The following is a 15,033-nucleotide window of genomic DNA, read 5'->3' as shown; positions in this document are numbered from 1 at the left end:
TTTTGAGTCCCTAAGAACAAGGTAGGGGTGTTGGAGTCTCTGTCCAGGACCAGGATGAGCCTGTACCCTGTGGGTTGTGATTTGTGCTGGTGTAGTGAGAGAGGACAGTCCAGCCATAGGCTCCCCCTGCAGAGGTGAAGATTAGCAATTAACTGGAAGGAATCTTGGGGGTAAAGTTAATTTAATGGGGAAAAGAGGGAAGGCAGCTAAAGTTCTTCTAGTTCATTAAGGACTTTGCCCTTGACCCGAGGGTATAAAGAAAAGGGTCTTAGTTCCTCTTTAGACTTCCCCCAAGCAGCCGGGCTGGAGCTGAGCCACAGTCAAGGTGAGCCCAGGGCCCCTGTGTTCCAACCCTACCCCTATCCCTTCACCCCAGCTCTTTCTGGGTTTCCTCTTCCTGCTACATATGACATCCCAACCCCAGCCCAGCCTGCTTTGCTCCCCCTGAGCTAAAATAATCCCTGCTCTTCCTTCTCTCGAGAGCGCCTGTCCTGCCCTCTCCTGCCCTGTCCTGTCCTGCCCTGCCCTGCCCTGCCCTGCCCTGCTGTGAACACTCTAGGCATAGTGGTACCTGTATTCGTCACAATACCTGGTTGCCATCTCTATTCACTGAGACATTATATCGTTTGCAGCTATCTCCCCACTAGACTTTGAGAGCAGTGGCTGTATGTGTCTTTAATTGCTACTGTACTTGAGTGTCTAACTCAGAACTCAGCAAACACTACGCATTCAGGAAACACTTCTTGGGACTGGGGATGGGCCTCAACACTGGAGTGCTTGCCTCCTATGATGAGGCCCTAGGTTCCATTTCCAGCAAAACAAATCAGCTACAAAACCCTACTGGATGGATGAATGGCTGCTTAGGTCTATGACAAGCACCTGGGTGTCCATCTCTAGATGTGTGTGAGAATGAAAAGAATCACAGACCCTAAGTTGGATATCATCTATATGGGTATGAGTGTCCTAGACACAGCAAATGTCAGATTTGTCCCAACCTTTTGATATACAGGACTCATTGTGGGTGCCCAACATGATGTCCTACAGCGAGAGATTGGGGGGACCGGCTGTCTCCCCACTTCCAGTCCGTGGGAGACACATGGTGCATGGGGCAACCTTTGCTTATGTGCCCAGCCCACAAGGTAAATATTACTCCTATACCCTGAGACCTGCTTGCCCACAGTTAGCTACCTGCTGTCCCTCTACCTGTTTCTTCTGGGTTGTTGAGGCCTCTGGGAAGTCCTAATCAGTCTCCCTCCTCAGTCCTGCACAGGATTCCTGGAACATCCACCTATGCCATCTCCAGTCTGAGCCCGGTCACCCTCACAGAGCACAGCTGTCCCTGTGGGGAAGTCCTGGAATGTCATGACCCACTACCCGCCAAGCTGGCTCAGGAAGAGGAGCAAAAGCCAGGTAGGTCAAGTTGGGGAGCAGTGGGTTATGGGTGGTCACTTGCTATAGTGTTCTGTCCACTGTATTCATGCTTGCCCCACCTCCAGAGCCCAGGCTGTCCCAGAAGCTTGCCCAGGTTGGCACGAAGCTCCTGAAGGTGCCTCTGATGCTGGCTTTTCTTTACCTCTTTGTCTGCTCCCTGGATGTGCTCAGCTCCGCCTTCCAGCTGGCTGGAGGTAGGGCCCAGGTGGAGGAGGGCAGGGAAAGGGTTCAGAAGGGTCCCAGTTGACGCTGGCTTCTGTTCTGCAGGGAAGGTTGCTGGGGACATCTTCAAGGACAATGCCATCCTATCCAACCCAGTGGCAGGGCTGGTGGTGGGGATCCTGGTGACAGTTCTGGTGCAGAGTTCCAGTACCTCTACATCTATCATTGTCAGCATGGTCTCTTCCGGCTGTGAGTTGGCCCAGAGTGGCCGGGGATAGAGCCCAAGGGCCTGGTCCTTCACGATCGGGGCAGGCATGTGGAATTGCTGAGGAGGCTGAGGGGAAGGGTGGGACTTCAGCATCTCTTGTACTGTCCCCTGAAACAGGGCCAAGAGCTGAGTCGGGAAGGAGCTCCAGGAGCTGGGGAGTGTGGCAGAGGGGGCACCACAGCTCCTGGAAGGCCACGTCCCTTCAGCCACACTGTTGCTCAGGAAAGCCAGAGAAAGCCAGCCAGTAAAAACCACCCCATGCATGCAATCTATTGCAAAGAATTGACTTTCAGGGCTGCGGGGATGCTCTTAGTGGTCAAGAACACAGGCTGCTCTTCCAGAGGACCCAGCTTCAATTCCCAGTTCTCTCATGGCAGCTCACACCTGCCCATAACTTCAGTTTCACCTTGAGTTTCAGGATCTCCTACACCTTCACTCAAACATACGTGCAGGCAAAACACCAGTGCACATGAAATAAAAATAGACAAATCATTTAAAAAAAAAAAAGGAATTGACTTTTGAGATTGTGTGGCTGTGTGCCCAAGTCTGACATTTACAGTGTGACCTATTCAGAGGGGCAGGGTGTGTAGGTGGAAGCCAACCGTGTGAGCTACAGGTGAACTCTCTCCCTCCAGGAAGCTTCAGTTTCCCACCTGAGACTCTCGTCCCATTGGCTGAGGCCCTCCAAGATCACGAATCATCTCCTTTACCTGGGGCTAGGGAGTCTCAGTGGGTCAGAGTGCTTGCTACACGATGTGAAGGCCCAGGTTTGAATGTCCAGTACTCACCTAAGAGCCTGGGCACAGCTGCATACACACCAGTGCCAGGGGCAGCGGTGGAATTGCTGGAGTGCCATGGCTACCACCTAGCTCCAGGTTACGCAAGAGATGCTGCCTCATGGTAATAAATTAGAGAGTACTAGAGCTGAACGCGTGAATTCTTCGGGCTTCCATCTTTGCATACCACACACACACACACACACGCTCACACACGTAGACACACAAGAATACTCTTAAAATCAACTGGGTGCTATCGGCTACCCAAGTCAACACATAAAACCAGCGATCCCACTTGTGGTAAAGCATACCTGCACACACACAACGTGTGGACTGCACAAGGTGTGAGTTCCCATGACACAGTCACATGCACATGTCCACCCTCAGGAGCACATGGACACGCCCTGTACGGTGTGCGAATCTTGTCACATGTGGATATGCTCACACACAAGTAAATACACCGTGTGTGTACACATGGACCTGTGAGGCTCAGCCTAGGAAGTCAAGAGGACACTGGAAAAGACGTCTGAGGCTGGAACACAAGTCATAGGGCTCGTAGGAAATATTATGGTAGGACAGAGGCTGCAGCTGCAGCCCAGGTGTTTGAGAGGTTCCTCTTTCACCAGTGTTGGAGGTGAGCTCCGCCATTCCAATCATCATGGGCTCCAACATCGGAACCTCTGTCACCAACACCATTGTGGCCCTGATGCAGGCAGGGGACAGGACTGACTTCAGGCGGTGAGCTGGGGAAGGAGGTTCGGGGCTCACACTTGTTGGGGGAGAGGGCAGAACTGAGTGCTGGGGCCCCTCATCTTGGGCACACCTTGGAGCTAGGTGTCCTACAATGTGACATCCCTGCTCAGGGCTTTTGCAGGGGCGACCGTGCATGACTGTTTTAATTGGCTGTCTGTTCTGGTCCTACTGCCCCTGGAGGCTGCCACGGGCTACCTACACCATGTCACCGGGCTTGTGGTTGCTTCCTTCAACATCCGAGGTGGCCGTGATGCCCCTGACCTTCTCAAGGTTATCACAGAGCCCTTCACAAGACTCATCATCCAGGTGAGGGTGGGGCTTGCCACGGGATGGACAGATGTGGGATAGCAAGTGGCCCTACCTTCACCTCTCTCTCTCTTTCTCTTTCTCTCTCTCTCTCACACACACACACACACACACACACACACACACACACACACACCATCATCATCATCATCTTGCTCACAGCTGGACAAGTCTGTAATCACCAGCATTGCCGTGGGGGATGAGTCCCTGAGGAATCACAGTCTCATTCGGATTTGGTGTCACCCAGACACAACAGAGGTGAGTTCCAGAGCCAGGTAAGATGACACCCTCTTTAGACAATGGCCTGTTTGTCTCAGAGGCCTTGGAAATCACTTGGCTAGGAAAGAGCAGATGTGTAATTGTTCTGCATCAGTACAGCCAGGGCAGACATTGGTAATCCCTCCTAGCTGCACACGCTGCTGTAGGCAAGCATCAGCTGTGTATTTAGCGTTTCGTGTAATTGATCTGGCCCAGTGGCTTTCAAAAAGCTGTTGTTCCCCAGACTAACAGCCTCCATCCCACCTGGGAACCTATTAGAGATGTAAACTAGATACAGAGTAGAAGAAAACCCACTGCGTAGTACGTACACATCCTTCATAGACCAGTTGAATCCAGAAAAATATGTTGGGAATGAGCCCGGTTGCTATGTCTCCGACTTGCCCTCTAACTGCTCCGTGATTGAGTTTGGAAACCATGGATCAAGCTCAACCCTTTGGTTTCACAGACAGAGACACAGGCCCAGGACTACCCTGCTGCAGGGACACTTGGGGCTAGTCACTGGGCTCTGTCATGCTTGGAGCTTGAGATGTAAGCAAGGTGGAGAGGACCAGGAAGAGAGTCTAGAAGGATATCGAGAAGCTTGGACCCTAGGACTCCAGCTAAGGAGCAAGACTGGGTGTGATGCTCACCAACTCTCAGGGGTGGCCCCCCTGAGAGACATAGCAGTCCCTGGTGCTGGCAGGGGGCACTTTCATTGGGAGCCACAAGTTCATTGTTTCTGCTCAGAATGAGGAACTGCTGGGATTGGTTGGGCACCCATGGATCAGCTGTTATGCCTGTGGTAGTAGGCACAATAGCAAGGCGATTAGGCACAAGGAAGTAGGCAATTAGCACACTTTCTTAGCCATAAAAGGGAAAAAATGCTTCACCAAACCACAGTCTTCCCAATTTGCTTCTCCTTAATTATTGCATACAAGAAATAGCTCCATTTAGAAAAGCTACAGGGAAATCCAGAGCGCACGGCAGAGGCACAGGCCCATCCTCCACTTTCTGTCCTCTTGCCATGGATGTTCCCGGTCCTTTCTACCAGCACTCACGAAACATGTTCTGTCAGCCTGCCCTACGGTGTTCCTTGGCATCCCAAGTGGCTCACGGCATCAATGCCACCCTTCTGAGAGTTCTGCTCTTCCAAGAGTTCAAGGCAGCTTGACAACAAAAAGCCTACGTGGACAGCTTTGAGGCTGCCTCTGTGATCTTCCTAACACGTCAGCCACCTTCTCATGAGCTCTCTGGCACTCTCAGGCAAGCTCTGTGAGTCACTGCAGCCTCAGAAAGCACAGTCTGGATAGAGGAGGAGAAATCACGTACTGATCTAAAAAAGCCTTGGAGATATTTCCGGCCTGATGCCTGTCTTGGGCAAGTCTCTACCTGTGCCCTGAACCTCTTCACCCACTGTAGTCATGAAGTGAGACCAGCCAAGTGTGCCAGCCATTTTACACAAACGGAAACTCAGCTGGGCCAGCCTTCAGGCTGTTTGCTGTTCCAGCTGTCACTTGCCAGAGCACTGGTTCAGGTCCCTGCACTAGCAGGAAACCATTTTCTGTAACAGCAGGTTGCATTTCTTGGCTTGGAGTGTACGGCTGGATCTGAGGACCCTGCTCTCTGCCTCCTCTGGACCTGCTGGGATGTGACTTGCACAGCAGCATCACATGGTCCTGGGATATGCCTTTTTTTTTTACTACCCTCATTTTTCTTTTCAACTCTTCATGGCCTCCAGCCTTCACCACACTGGACCCAACGTTAGCCAAACTGGTCTCAATGGAAAGGGGGAATCAAACCTTTTGAGCGTTTGAAACTTGTGGGATGATCGGTGACCTGGCATTGTCCTTGGAGTCCCTTCTGAGAGTCTCAGTGTGAACTGACAACTGTGCCTGCCTGACTTAAGCAGCATCTTTGGAGGACTGGTAACTAGGGGCAGCTGCTATTACTCTCCACTCTGCAGATAGATGGGAAGCAGCCTCTCTCAGAGGGGTACAAGTGACTTCCTGTGTTATTGCTTCCTGTAATGGAGGGCAAGTCTCGATCCTAATGGAAAAGTCACTCCTCGTGCAGCTGCTTCTCCCAGATGCCACTCTAAGGTACCCGAATCTGTGTCCATTTCTCTTCCTGCCTGCGTCACATCCCAGACCACTCCACCCTCTCGAAGCTGGTGGACTGGAGATGCTCTGAGAAGTTCTCTTTTCAGCCACCAGATGGCGCTATTGGCCTAAAGTGCTCCGCGGCTTCCAGAAGAACAAAGGGCCCCTCAGCTACTATACCCTCAAAGGGGAAGCTATTGTGCAAGCCCACATCCTCTGTGGTTCTCTCCTGAGGAAGGACTCTTGAAGTATGGAAGTCCTTTGTGAACTTAATCACCTCCTTCAGTTCCCAGAAGTGTCTCAATCTAGGATGTCCCTGTAGGCTCTTAAATACCAAGATGCTCTCTCTTCCAAGATGCTTCCAAGAAGCCCCGCGGGGGAAAAGAAGACAGCTTCAGGGACTCTGTCGTGGAGACAAGGGAAGCCAGAGAGGTTAAGTGTACCGCCGGCTCCATTTCACACAGCTGAGAATGGCTCAGCCGCAGTGTGAGCGCAGGACTGTGGAACACTCTTTTGTTCTGCTTTCCACTTCCACCCGGCTCCCTTTCTTCGCCACTTCTCTACCACAGATAGGGGGGGACACATCTTGGGAATGGGACCAGATCTGGGCTTCCCAGCTCTATGAGCTAGGCCAGAGTTCCTACCTTCTCTGCCCTGTACGCTCTCCTTAAAGGATTCTTTCTCCCTTCAATTCTGTCCTAGCCTGGCATTACAGTGGATCCTCCCTTGTCACTCCCTTGCCTCTCCGTTCCCTTCTTCCTCTTTAGGGTCTCTGACTCTCTTTCTGGGTTTAGTTAAGGTCACACAACCCCAGGAAGAAAAGTCAAGTTTCCAGAATCCCATAGGAGGGAGGAGAACAGAATCATCCTTGCGTGAGGTCTGGAGCACCAAAACTACAAATAAACAACAACACTCCAGATACCGCAGTCCTCAGCCTAGCCTTGCCCCTGACTCAGTCAACCCTACAGTGGGACCTTCACCTGCCTCCAGCCTCTATAAGACCCACAAAAATCCCGCCCCCCAGAAGACCCCAGGAAGCAGCTCAGCGAAAGCCAGTAAGGTGTGCATGTATCTCAAGAAGTCATCTGCTCCCTAGGGCTTTGGGCTGCAGACCTCCAGGAAGGTCTTCCAAGTCCTTCCCAAAAGGCTCAGGATCTTTTCGCCTGTAACCTTTATATCTTTACTACTCCAATTTATTTTTCCCAAAGATGTATTTGTTTTATGTGCCCTGGTATTTTGCCTGCATGCATGTCTATGTGAGGGTGCCAGATCCCCTAACACTGGAGTTACAGGCACTTGTGAGCTGCCACGTGGATGTGGAGATTGAACCTGAGGCTTCTGGAAGAGTGCCCTGTGCTTTTGAGCCCCAATTATCCAGATTTAAACAGGCTCAGAGAGGTGGTGTGACCTGCCCCGGAAAGTTGATTTAAAAAGGAGATTTGAACTCAGCAAACACTTGGCTCTCCCGGTGACTAAACCCCAGCCTGACTCTCCCTGACTAATCCCCCAGTTTCTCCTGAGCAGGTCTCACATTATTAACATTGTTGTTTTGTTTTCTTCTTGAGATAAGATCTCACACTAGTTCAGACTGGCTTTAAACTCATGGCAATCCTCCTGCCTCAGCTCTCCAAGTACCCATCTGGATTTCTGTCCTAGAAGATGAGTTTGTTTTTTTTTTTTTAAGGATTTATTTATTCTTATATGAAAGCACACTGTAGTTGTCTCCAGAAGCACCAGAAGACGGTGTCATATCTCATTACGGGTGGTTGTGAGCCACCATGTGGTTTCTGGGATTTGAACTCAGGACCTTTGGAAGAGCAGTCAGTGCTCTTACCCGCTGAGCCATCTCACCAGCCCCCTAAAAGATGATTTTTATCCTAGTTTCTTGCCTAGAGTTTCACGCCTCTGGGCTTGGTGGTGCCCCAAGGCTTAGCTATAGTGAACTGGGAATAACAGCTGAGCACGATGTCTTAGCTATAGTGAACTGGGAATAACAGCTGAGCACGATGTCTTAGCTATAGTGAACTGGGAATAACAGCTGAGCACAATGTCTTGCTCAAGGGAGAGCATCCCACAAACTGTGATGTGAGAACCAGCTGCGGGCTGTTGAGCCTGTCGACATTACACTGGAGGCTTTTTGTAGTGTATTGTTTTGTTTTGTTTTGTTTTACTTTTGTGATTTGGGGGATGAAACCAGGATCTTGTCCATATAGACAAGGGCTGGACCACTGGCCCAAGCCCCAACCTGATCATACATTCTTTAAATGACACATGGCTTGGAAAAGAACCTAAGGAAGCCATAAGCCTCCCAGAGTGAGTTCCCTCCTGAGCCCCGCCCTTAGCTTCTCCATGGCCATTGCGTTTCCTCCTGACACAGCTCCATGGTTCCTGGGCACCGGTGGGCAAAGTACAGAATCCTGGCTTCATTTTCAACAAGTCCATAATCCAGTGAAACTACAGACTGGTACTCTACCGCCTGAAAGGACACTTCTGCTGGCCTGGGAACTCTGTTTCCTGGAACTTTAAAGTGTGTCTCCATAGGCCTACTGACATAGGCGTGTGACTCCTAAATACTTGGGGGCTGAGGCAGGAGGATGGCAAGTCCAGGGCCTACTTGGATAATTTAGTGAGACCCATGTCTCAAAATAAAAAATGAAATGAGATCTTGGAGTGTAGCTCAATAGTTGGGATGCTCGCTGAATATTTGTGAGTGTCTTAAGCTCAATCCAGAGTATTGAGGGAAAAGAGGCATCTGGGTAGATACAACATGCATAGGAATTGAGCCTAAAGCTACATAATTGTGCTTTCTCTTATAGAACCAGGAGCTGGGCCACACTGGGGTGTATTTCTGGATGGTAACAGTGGCCTGGAGCTAAATTGCTGCTGTCTCTACAGACCTGCCATCTTCACAGGCAGCTAAATTCTACCATAATTTAGGTCACCTGCCTGACTTTGGTCCTCTGTATCTAGGGACTCTTCGTCACTTCACTCACAGTAGGTCCAGAAGAAAGGATCAGGGCTAGACCCTCTGCCCTCACCCATCTTCCTTCCATTTGGGTTCCACAAAGGGCAAGGCACTGAGCTTGGGCGGAATGAAGCTTGGGCTAAGTGAGCCTTACAGGGATCATGGGGCAGGAACTGAGGAAGAAGGTGTCATGAGGATAAGAACTGGTAAGAACAGGTAGGGATGGAGGCTTTCAGAAAAGGGGCTGCAGAAGCCACTGAGAGAGAGGGGGACCAAGACAAGATGCTACTAATGTGGTGATTGGAGGTCCCCACTGATCCCAGGGGTAGGCAGATCAGGCCAGTGACGGGGTAGAATATGTACGAGGTCATATTTCTGAGTGGGATTTCAACTTCATCTCTTCTACTGAGAAGGTAGGCTCAGAGCCACCAAGCAACAGGTCCATGATCACAGAGCCAGAAATGTGTTCTGGTTCTCCCATTTCGCTAGAACCTCCCATTTAGCTCCACCACCACCCCCTTTTCTAGCTTCTCTAAGTCACCTTCCTCTGAATTTAGGCTTCCACTTCTATGTCCAGGGTAGAGGCCATCGGCAGCCTTGCAAACACCACCATGGAGAAATGTAAGTACCTCTAACATGGGAGGCGTCCACGTGATAGCCCTGCACCGTCGTGCCCTGGCTGGCTGCTGCTCATGTTCTGTCCAGCCCTGGGAAAAGCAGCTAACATCTGGGCTTACGGAGACCCTGGTGCAGAGGCTGAAGGACCTAGATGTGGGGGTCTTAGGCTCACAGCCCGTGGGTTGGTAAAGGCGGGAAGCCAGATGTAGGGATAAAGACTCCTGATACTGTCCTTTCAGGCAACCATATCTTCGTGGATACGGGGCTGCCCGACCTGGCCGTGGGGCTCATTCTGCTGGCGGGCTCCCTGGTGGTTCTCTGCACTTGTCTCATCCTCCTTGTGAAGATGCTCAACTCCCTGCTCAAGGGCCAAGTGGCCAATGTCATCCAGAAGGTTATCAACACAGGTGAGCTGGAAGAAGACTGCAGGCCTAGGCAGGGCCCCAGGGAATACTGCAGGCCTAGGCAGGGCCCCAGGGAAGACTGCAGGCCCAGGCAGGGCCCCAGATGAGCTCTTTTGGGTGTTGTTAAATACACCACTATCATCCGTGAACCTCAGGTTCCCCTAAGAATCAAGAAGAGGTGGGACCAGGTCATCCTGGAGGCTCCTTAGATGCTGACAGCCAGAAAACTGGCTGTCTCTGACTTTTGCATTCTCTAGCAGATGGGCATCCTTAGAAGCCATTGTTTTGCTTTGCTTTGCTTTGGTTTGGTTTTTCGAAACTTGGTTTCTCTGTGTAGCGCTGGCTGTTCACTTTGTAGACCCGACTGGTTTTGAACTCACAGAGTTCTTCCTGCCTCTATCCAGGGGGCTGGAACTACAGGTATGTACCACCGTGCCCTGGTTTTGTTTTCACTTGTTCTGGATTTTTCAAGACATGGTTTCATGTAGTCCATAATGCCCTAGACCTTGCTCTGCAGCCGAGACTGGACAAGAACTTCTGATGTTCTTGCTTTGACTTCCCAAGTCTTAGGATCACAGCTATGCATGACCATGTCTAGCTAGAAACCTCTGTTTAATAGACAAATGGACATTAAGCCCCTACTGTGTGCTACAGGACACCGGAGTGAGGCAAACAGAAATGGATCCTGGATCCCAGGATCTTGGAATTGTGATTTTTCTTTCTTTCTTTCTTTTTTTTTTTTTTTCTGAGTCAGGGCTCCTCTGTTTGTAGACCAGGCTGGCCTCGAACTCAGAAATCTGCCTGCCTCTGCCTCCCAAGTGCTAGGACTAAAGGCGTGCGCCACCACACCCGGCATGTGAATTTTCTCATAAAACCAGGCAACTAGGTCATGCTGGGCCGTGTCCCAAATGGTGGCAGTGGCACAGAGCTGCTTAATATTGTCCCTAAAGGTCCACCATTTCCTCATGCCACCTGGGTGGGCCCATCATTTCGGTCACCAACCGGACCGTTTCCTACCTGGCCTTCCTTTACTCTCAGGCTAGGAGGAAGGAAAGAGTGGGGAGGGGTCAGTGATGGTAAAGCATGCGTGACTGGCAAGGGGACAGAAGGACAAATGGCAACACAACACAGTGCCAAAGAGGTCGTTCCCAAGGTGATCAGAGGCCTGTCTGAGTAAGCCAAGACCTGCAGAAGGAGTGGTGTGGACAAAGGGGTTGGATATGGGGACACACGTTTGTAATCCCAGCACTCAAGGCGCGTGGGCAGGAGGATTTTGAGACTAGCTCAGGCCTTGTCAGAACAAACAAACAGAATAAGCTTTTTATTTGTTTGTTTGCTTGCTTTCTTGCTTGTTTCAAGACAGTTTCTCTGTGTAGCTCTGGCGGACCTGGAGCTCTGTAGACCAGGCTGGCCTCGAACTCATAGAGATCTACCTGTCTATGCCTCCCAAGCACTGGGATTAAATGTATGCACCATCACTACCCTTGGCTTTTTTTTGGGGGGGGGGACCTATATATTCTTAGCTAGTCTAGAACTCGATATGTAGACCAGGCTGGCCTTGAACTAAGAAATTTGCTTGAGCTCAGAAACTCTACCTCCAGGGTGCTGGGATTAAAGCCATATACCAACGAGCTCTGCCAAAATAAACTTAAGCAGGGCCAGGATTCTGTGCTTGCTGGGCAAGCCTTAGAGCCTGGGTTGGCTTTCCACAACCCACATAAAAAGCAGGGGTTGGGGTGCATGCCTGTACTACCAGTGCTATGAGGCAGAGACGGCATCCCGGTCCGGCTGGCCAGCCAGTTGAGGCACTTGATAAGATCTAGGGTCCATGTGTTACCTTGTCTCAAAAAATAAGACAGCTTAGGTCAAGGGTGATAGCTCATGCCCTTGACCCTAGCACTTGGGAGGCAGAGGCAGGTGAATCTCTATGAGTGTGAAGTGAGCCTGGTCTACTAAGTTCCAGAGCAGCCAAGGCTACACACAGGAAACCCTGTCTTACCCCCCGTCCCCCAAAGAAGACACAGAGTTAAAGATACAAGGTTTCCCTCTGGCTTACACACACACAGAAAAATAAAACACAAGAGGATGAAAGTCAGACCGGATGACTCACAGCTGTGATCTCTGCACTTGGAAGGCTGAGGCAGGAGAATTAAGAAGAGTTTGAGGTCAACCTGGACTACAGAATGGAGACAGTAGCAACTGCAGCAGGTTTGGGACAGAGTGGCTGGCAGCAGCTTGGGAGAGACAGGCTACGACTAGACCCAACATAGATAGATAGAACCAGATTTAGGGGCCTCGAGACTTTACCCAGAATCCATGCTTTACTGAGAGCGATGGTGTATTTGCAGGATTGGGGCAGGAGTGGGGGTGACATTAACCAATTCTCATTTTAAGCTTCAGTTTGGGCTTTTGAGTTATTACACTGACACTGGGGAGTCACACGTGACTAATGTGGGAGTAAGGGGTGCCTAGGAGGCCAGGATGGGCTTTCCAGCAAGGAGGTGAGCCCTGGGGTGAACACAGTTGACATTCTGTCTCTGTGGGACCCTGATCTGCAGAGAAAGTCAGCCATGAATCAAAAATGTTTCAGAAGAATGATGACAGAATTTTGTAACTTTTTTCTTAAACATTACAGAATAACAAATATTTACACATTGCAATGCTTTTGTTTGCTTGTTTGGTTTTGGGGGCTTTTGTTCTTGTTTTTGTTTTTTTTTTTTTTTTTGGTTGTTTGTTTTTAGACAGGTTCTTTCAATCAACCATGGCTGGTTAGAACTATGTAGACCAAGCTGGCCTCAAACTCATAGAAATTCACCTGCCTCTGCCTTTTGAATTCTCGAATTAAAGGTGTGCATTATCAGCCATTATATACTACAGGAGAGTGTAATAGCCCCAGAAGGAAAGCTCTCTGGTCACTAGAGCAAGCAGAGCAAATGAGAGCTGCTATAGGGGCGCAGAAGACCAGTTAGAGTCTTATGAGGAAGCTACTACCCCAGTACCTCCTCCCTAAAGCCAGTGCCTGCTCTACCAAGGGTTCTCGCTGACCTAGCTTACTGGGGATTTGGCTTCCTTTCAGACTTTCCAGCCCCCTTCACCTGGGTCACGGGCTACTTTGCCATGGTGGTGGGTGCCAGCATGACCTTTGTTGTCCAGAGCAGTTCCGTGTTCACCTCAGCCATCACCCCACTCATTGGTGAGTGTCCATGACCAGCCATGCGCAGCGGTGGGGTGGGGTGGGTGGGTGCTCAAGGAAGTCGACCAAGAAGAACAACGTTCTCTCCTACCTACTAGGCCTGGGTGTGATCAGCATTGAGCGGGCCTACCCTCTCACCCTGGGCTCCAACATTGGCACTACCACTACAGCCATCCTGGCAGCGCTTGCCAGCCCCAGGGAGAAGCTATCCAGCTCATTTCAGGTACATGGAGAGATCTGGCTGTCTTTAGTAGTAGAGGGCTGGGATGGAGAGCACAGAGGATGTAACAATGTATATAACCAGCATCAACTGCCAGCTAAGGTAACAGAAACCGCACTACTCACTGGGAACCAGGATGAACAAAGACTTAGGGGGACTTGTCAAGGTTGCATAGAAGGAAGGGATGGTAAACAGATGGCAAAGTGGGAAATGAAAAAATATTTAATCTTTAGTGGCTGCTAAAGCCAAGCATGGTAGTACATGTCTGTAATCCCAGCACTTGGTAGGAAAGTGGCCAAAAGTCCAAGGTCAGCCTGGTCTACATAGTAAGAAGATCCCGTGTCAGAAAGACATTTTAGCTGCTGGGTTGTAGCTGAGGAGTTAATGGGGGCAGCTAATAAGACACGTGGAAAAGTCCAGGGCAGTTGTCATTGGCCAAGTAGTTCAGCAACACAATATTTTAATAACCAGTCTGGCGTCATCTGGAGCCACATCAGCCTTGAGAGGTTCTCTCCTGCTACCCAGAGCACGTGAGGCCTCTGATATCTACCCCCTGTTGGGCTCACATGGCAGCGCCTGATCACTTCTGACTTCTCTCCTGCAGATTGCCCTCTGCCACTTCTTCTTCAACATCTCGGGCATCCTACTGTGGTACCCGCTGCCCTGCACACGCCTGCCCATACGCATGGCCAAGGCCCTGGGCAAACGCACCGCCAAGTACCGCTGGTTTGCTGTCCTCTACTTGCTCGTGTGCTTCCTGCTCTTGCCCTCGCTGGTGTTTGGCATTTCCATGGCAGGCTGGCAGGCTATGGTCGGTGTGGGCACGCCCTTTGGCGCCCTACTGGCCTTTGTGGTGCTTGTTAATGTCCTGCAGAGCAGAAGTCCCGGTCACCTCCCCAAGTGGCTGCAGACATGGGACTTCCTACCTCGCTGGATGCACTCTTTGCAGCCCCTGGATGGCCTTATCACAAGAGCCACCTTGTGCTATGCCAGGCCCGAGCCCCGTTCACCCCAACTTCCCCCTAGAGTCTTCCTAGAGGAGCTTCCTCCAGCCACGCCCTCCCCCCGCCTGGCACTGCCTGCTCACCACAATGCCACCCGTCTCTAGGCTACAGGCCCATACTACTGCCTGGAACGGGGAGTGGTATTTTTACAGTGCCCACAGTAGAAAGACAGAGCATGTGTGTGTGTGCGCACACGTGTGTAGATGCGTGTCACTTGAGGTACATGATTTTGTGCCACCCTTGGGTACCTGTGCATATTAAGGGCCACAGTGGCGTGGGCTTTTGTAATTAAGAGGTAGTGTGCACAAATACATGCTAGGTGCTGAGCCTGTATGACCGTCAGTGCGGGTGTATGTGAGTACACTGTGTGGGTACAGGGGGGTGCAGATGCCTAGGGAGTCTCCAAACTTTTCTGGAAAGAGTCAGCTATACCCTCTCATCTTCTCATGACTCTTGTACCAACAGGAGGGACAGAAGAACAGCTGGCCTTCTGTATACATGGGCCTTACCTCTGCCAATTCTGCTAACTGTGCATAGAAAAAAAATTGAAAGTTGCATCTGTTCTGATCATATATG

General features: G+C 50.7%; 1 protein-coding gene across 1 annotated transcript; it reads left to right on the top strand.

Annotated features, from left to right (window-relative positions):
- The first annotated feature begins 220 nt into the window (after nucleotides 1–220).
- Slc34a1 (solute carrier family 34 member 1) lies at nucleotides 221–15,029 on the top strand. The gene is made up of 13 exons (XM_021180346.2): nucleotides 221–325; nucleotides 1,010–1,139; nucleotides 1,261–1,410; nucleotides 1,497–1,625; nucleotides 1,699–1,842; nucleotides 3,264–3,375; nucleotides 3,501–3,696; nucleotides 3,859–3,954; nucleotides 9,576–9,639; nucleotides 9,876–10,043; nucleotides 13,117–13,233; nucleotides 13,332–13,456; nucleotides 14,058–15,029. Exons 2-13 carry the CDS (start codon nucleotides 1,031–1,033, stop codon nucleotides 14,559–14,561), a joined length of 1,914 nt encoding a protein of 637 aa, XP_021036005.1. The 5' UTR covers nucleotides 221–325; nucleotides 1,010–1,030; the 3' UTR covers nucleotides 14,562–15,029.
- The last annotated feature ends 4 nt before the right edge of the window (nucleotides 15,030–15,033 follow it).

This window comes from Mus caroli, unplaced genomic scaffold (genome assembly GCF_978045245.1).
Source record: "Mus caroli unplaced genomic scaffold, Mus_caroli_1 scaffold_15, whole genome shotgun sequence".
NCBI lineage: Eukaryota > Metazoa > Chordata > Mammalia > Rodentia > Muridae > Mus > Mus caroli.
This window is presented reverse-complemented; position numbering and strand designations above follow the sequence as displayed.

What these genes read in the sequence shown, in the direction of transcription:
- Slc34a1 (XM_021180346.2), top strand. Translation starts at nt 1,031, where the DNA reads ATGATGTCCTACAGCGAGAGATTGGGGGGACCGGCTGTCTCCCCACTT. An exon ending in GACAGGACTGACTTCAGGCG is followed by an intron (nt 3,376 to 3,500) that starts GTGAGCTGGGGA and finishes ATCCCTGCTCAG; the next exon opens with GGCTTTTGCAGGGGCGACCG. An exon ending in AGCTATCCAGCTCATTTCAG is followed by an intron (nt 13,457 to 14,057) that starts GTACATGGAGAG and finishes TCTCTCCTGCAG; the next exon opens with ATTGCCCTCTGCCACTTCTT.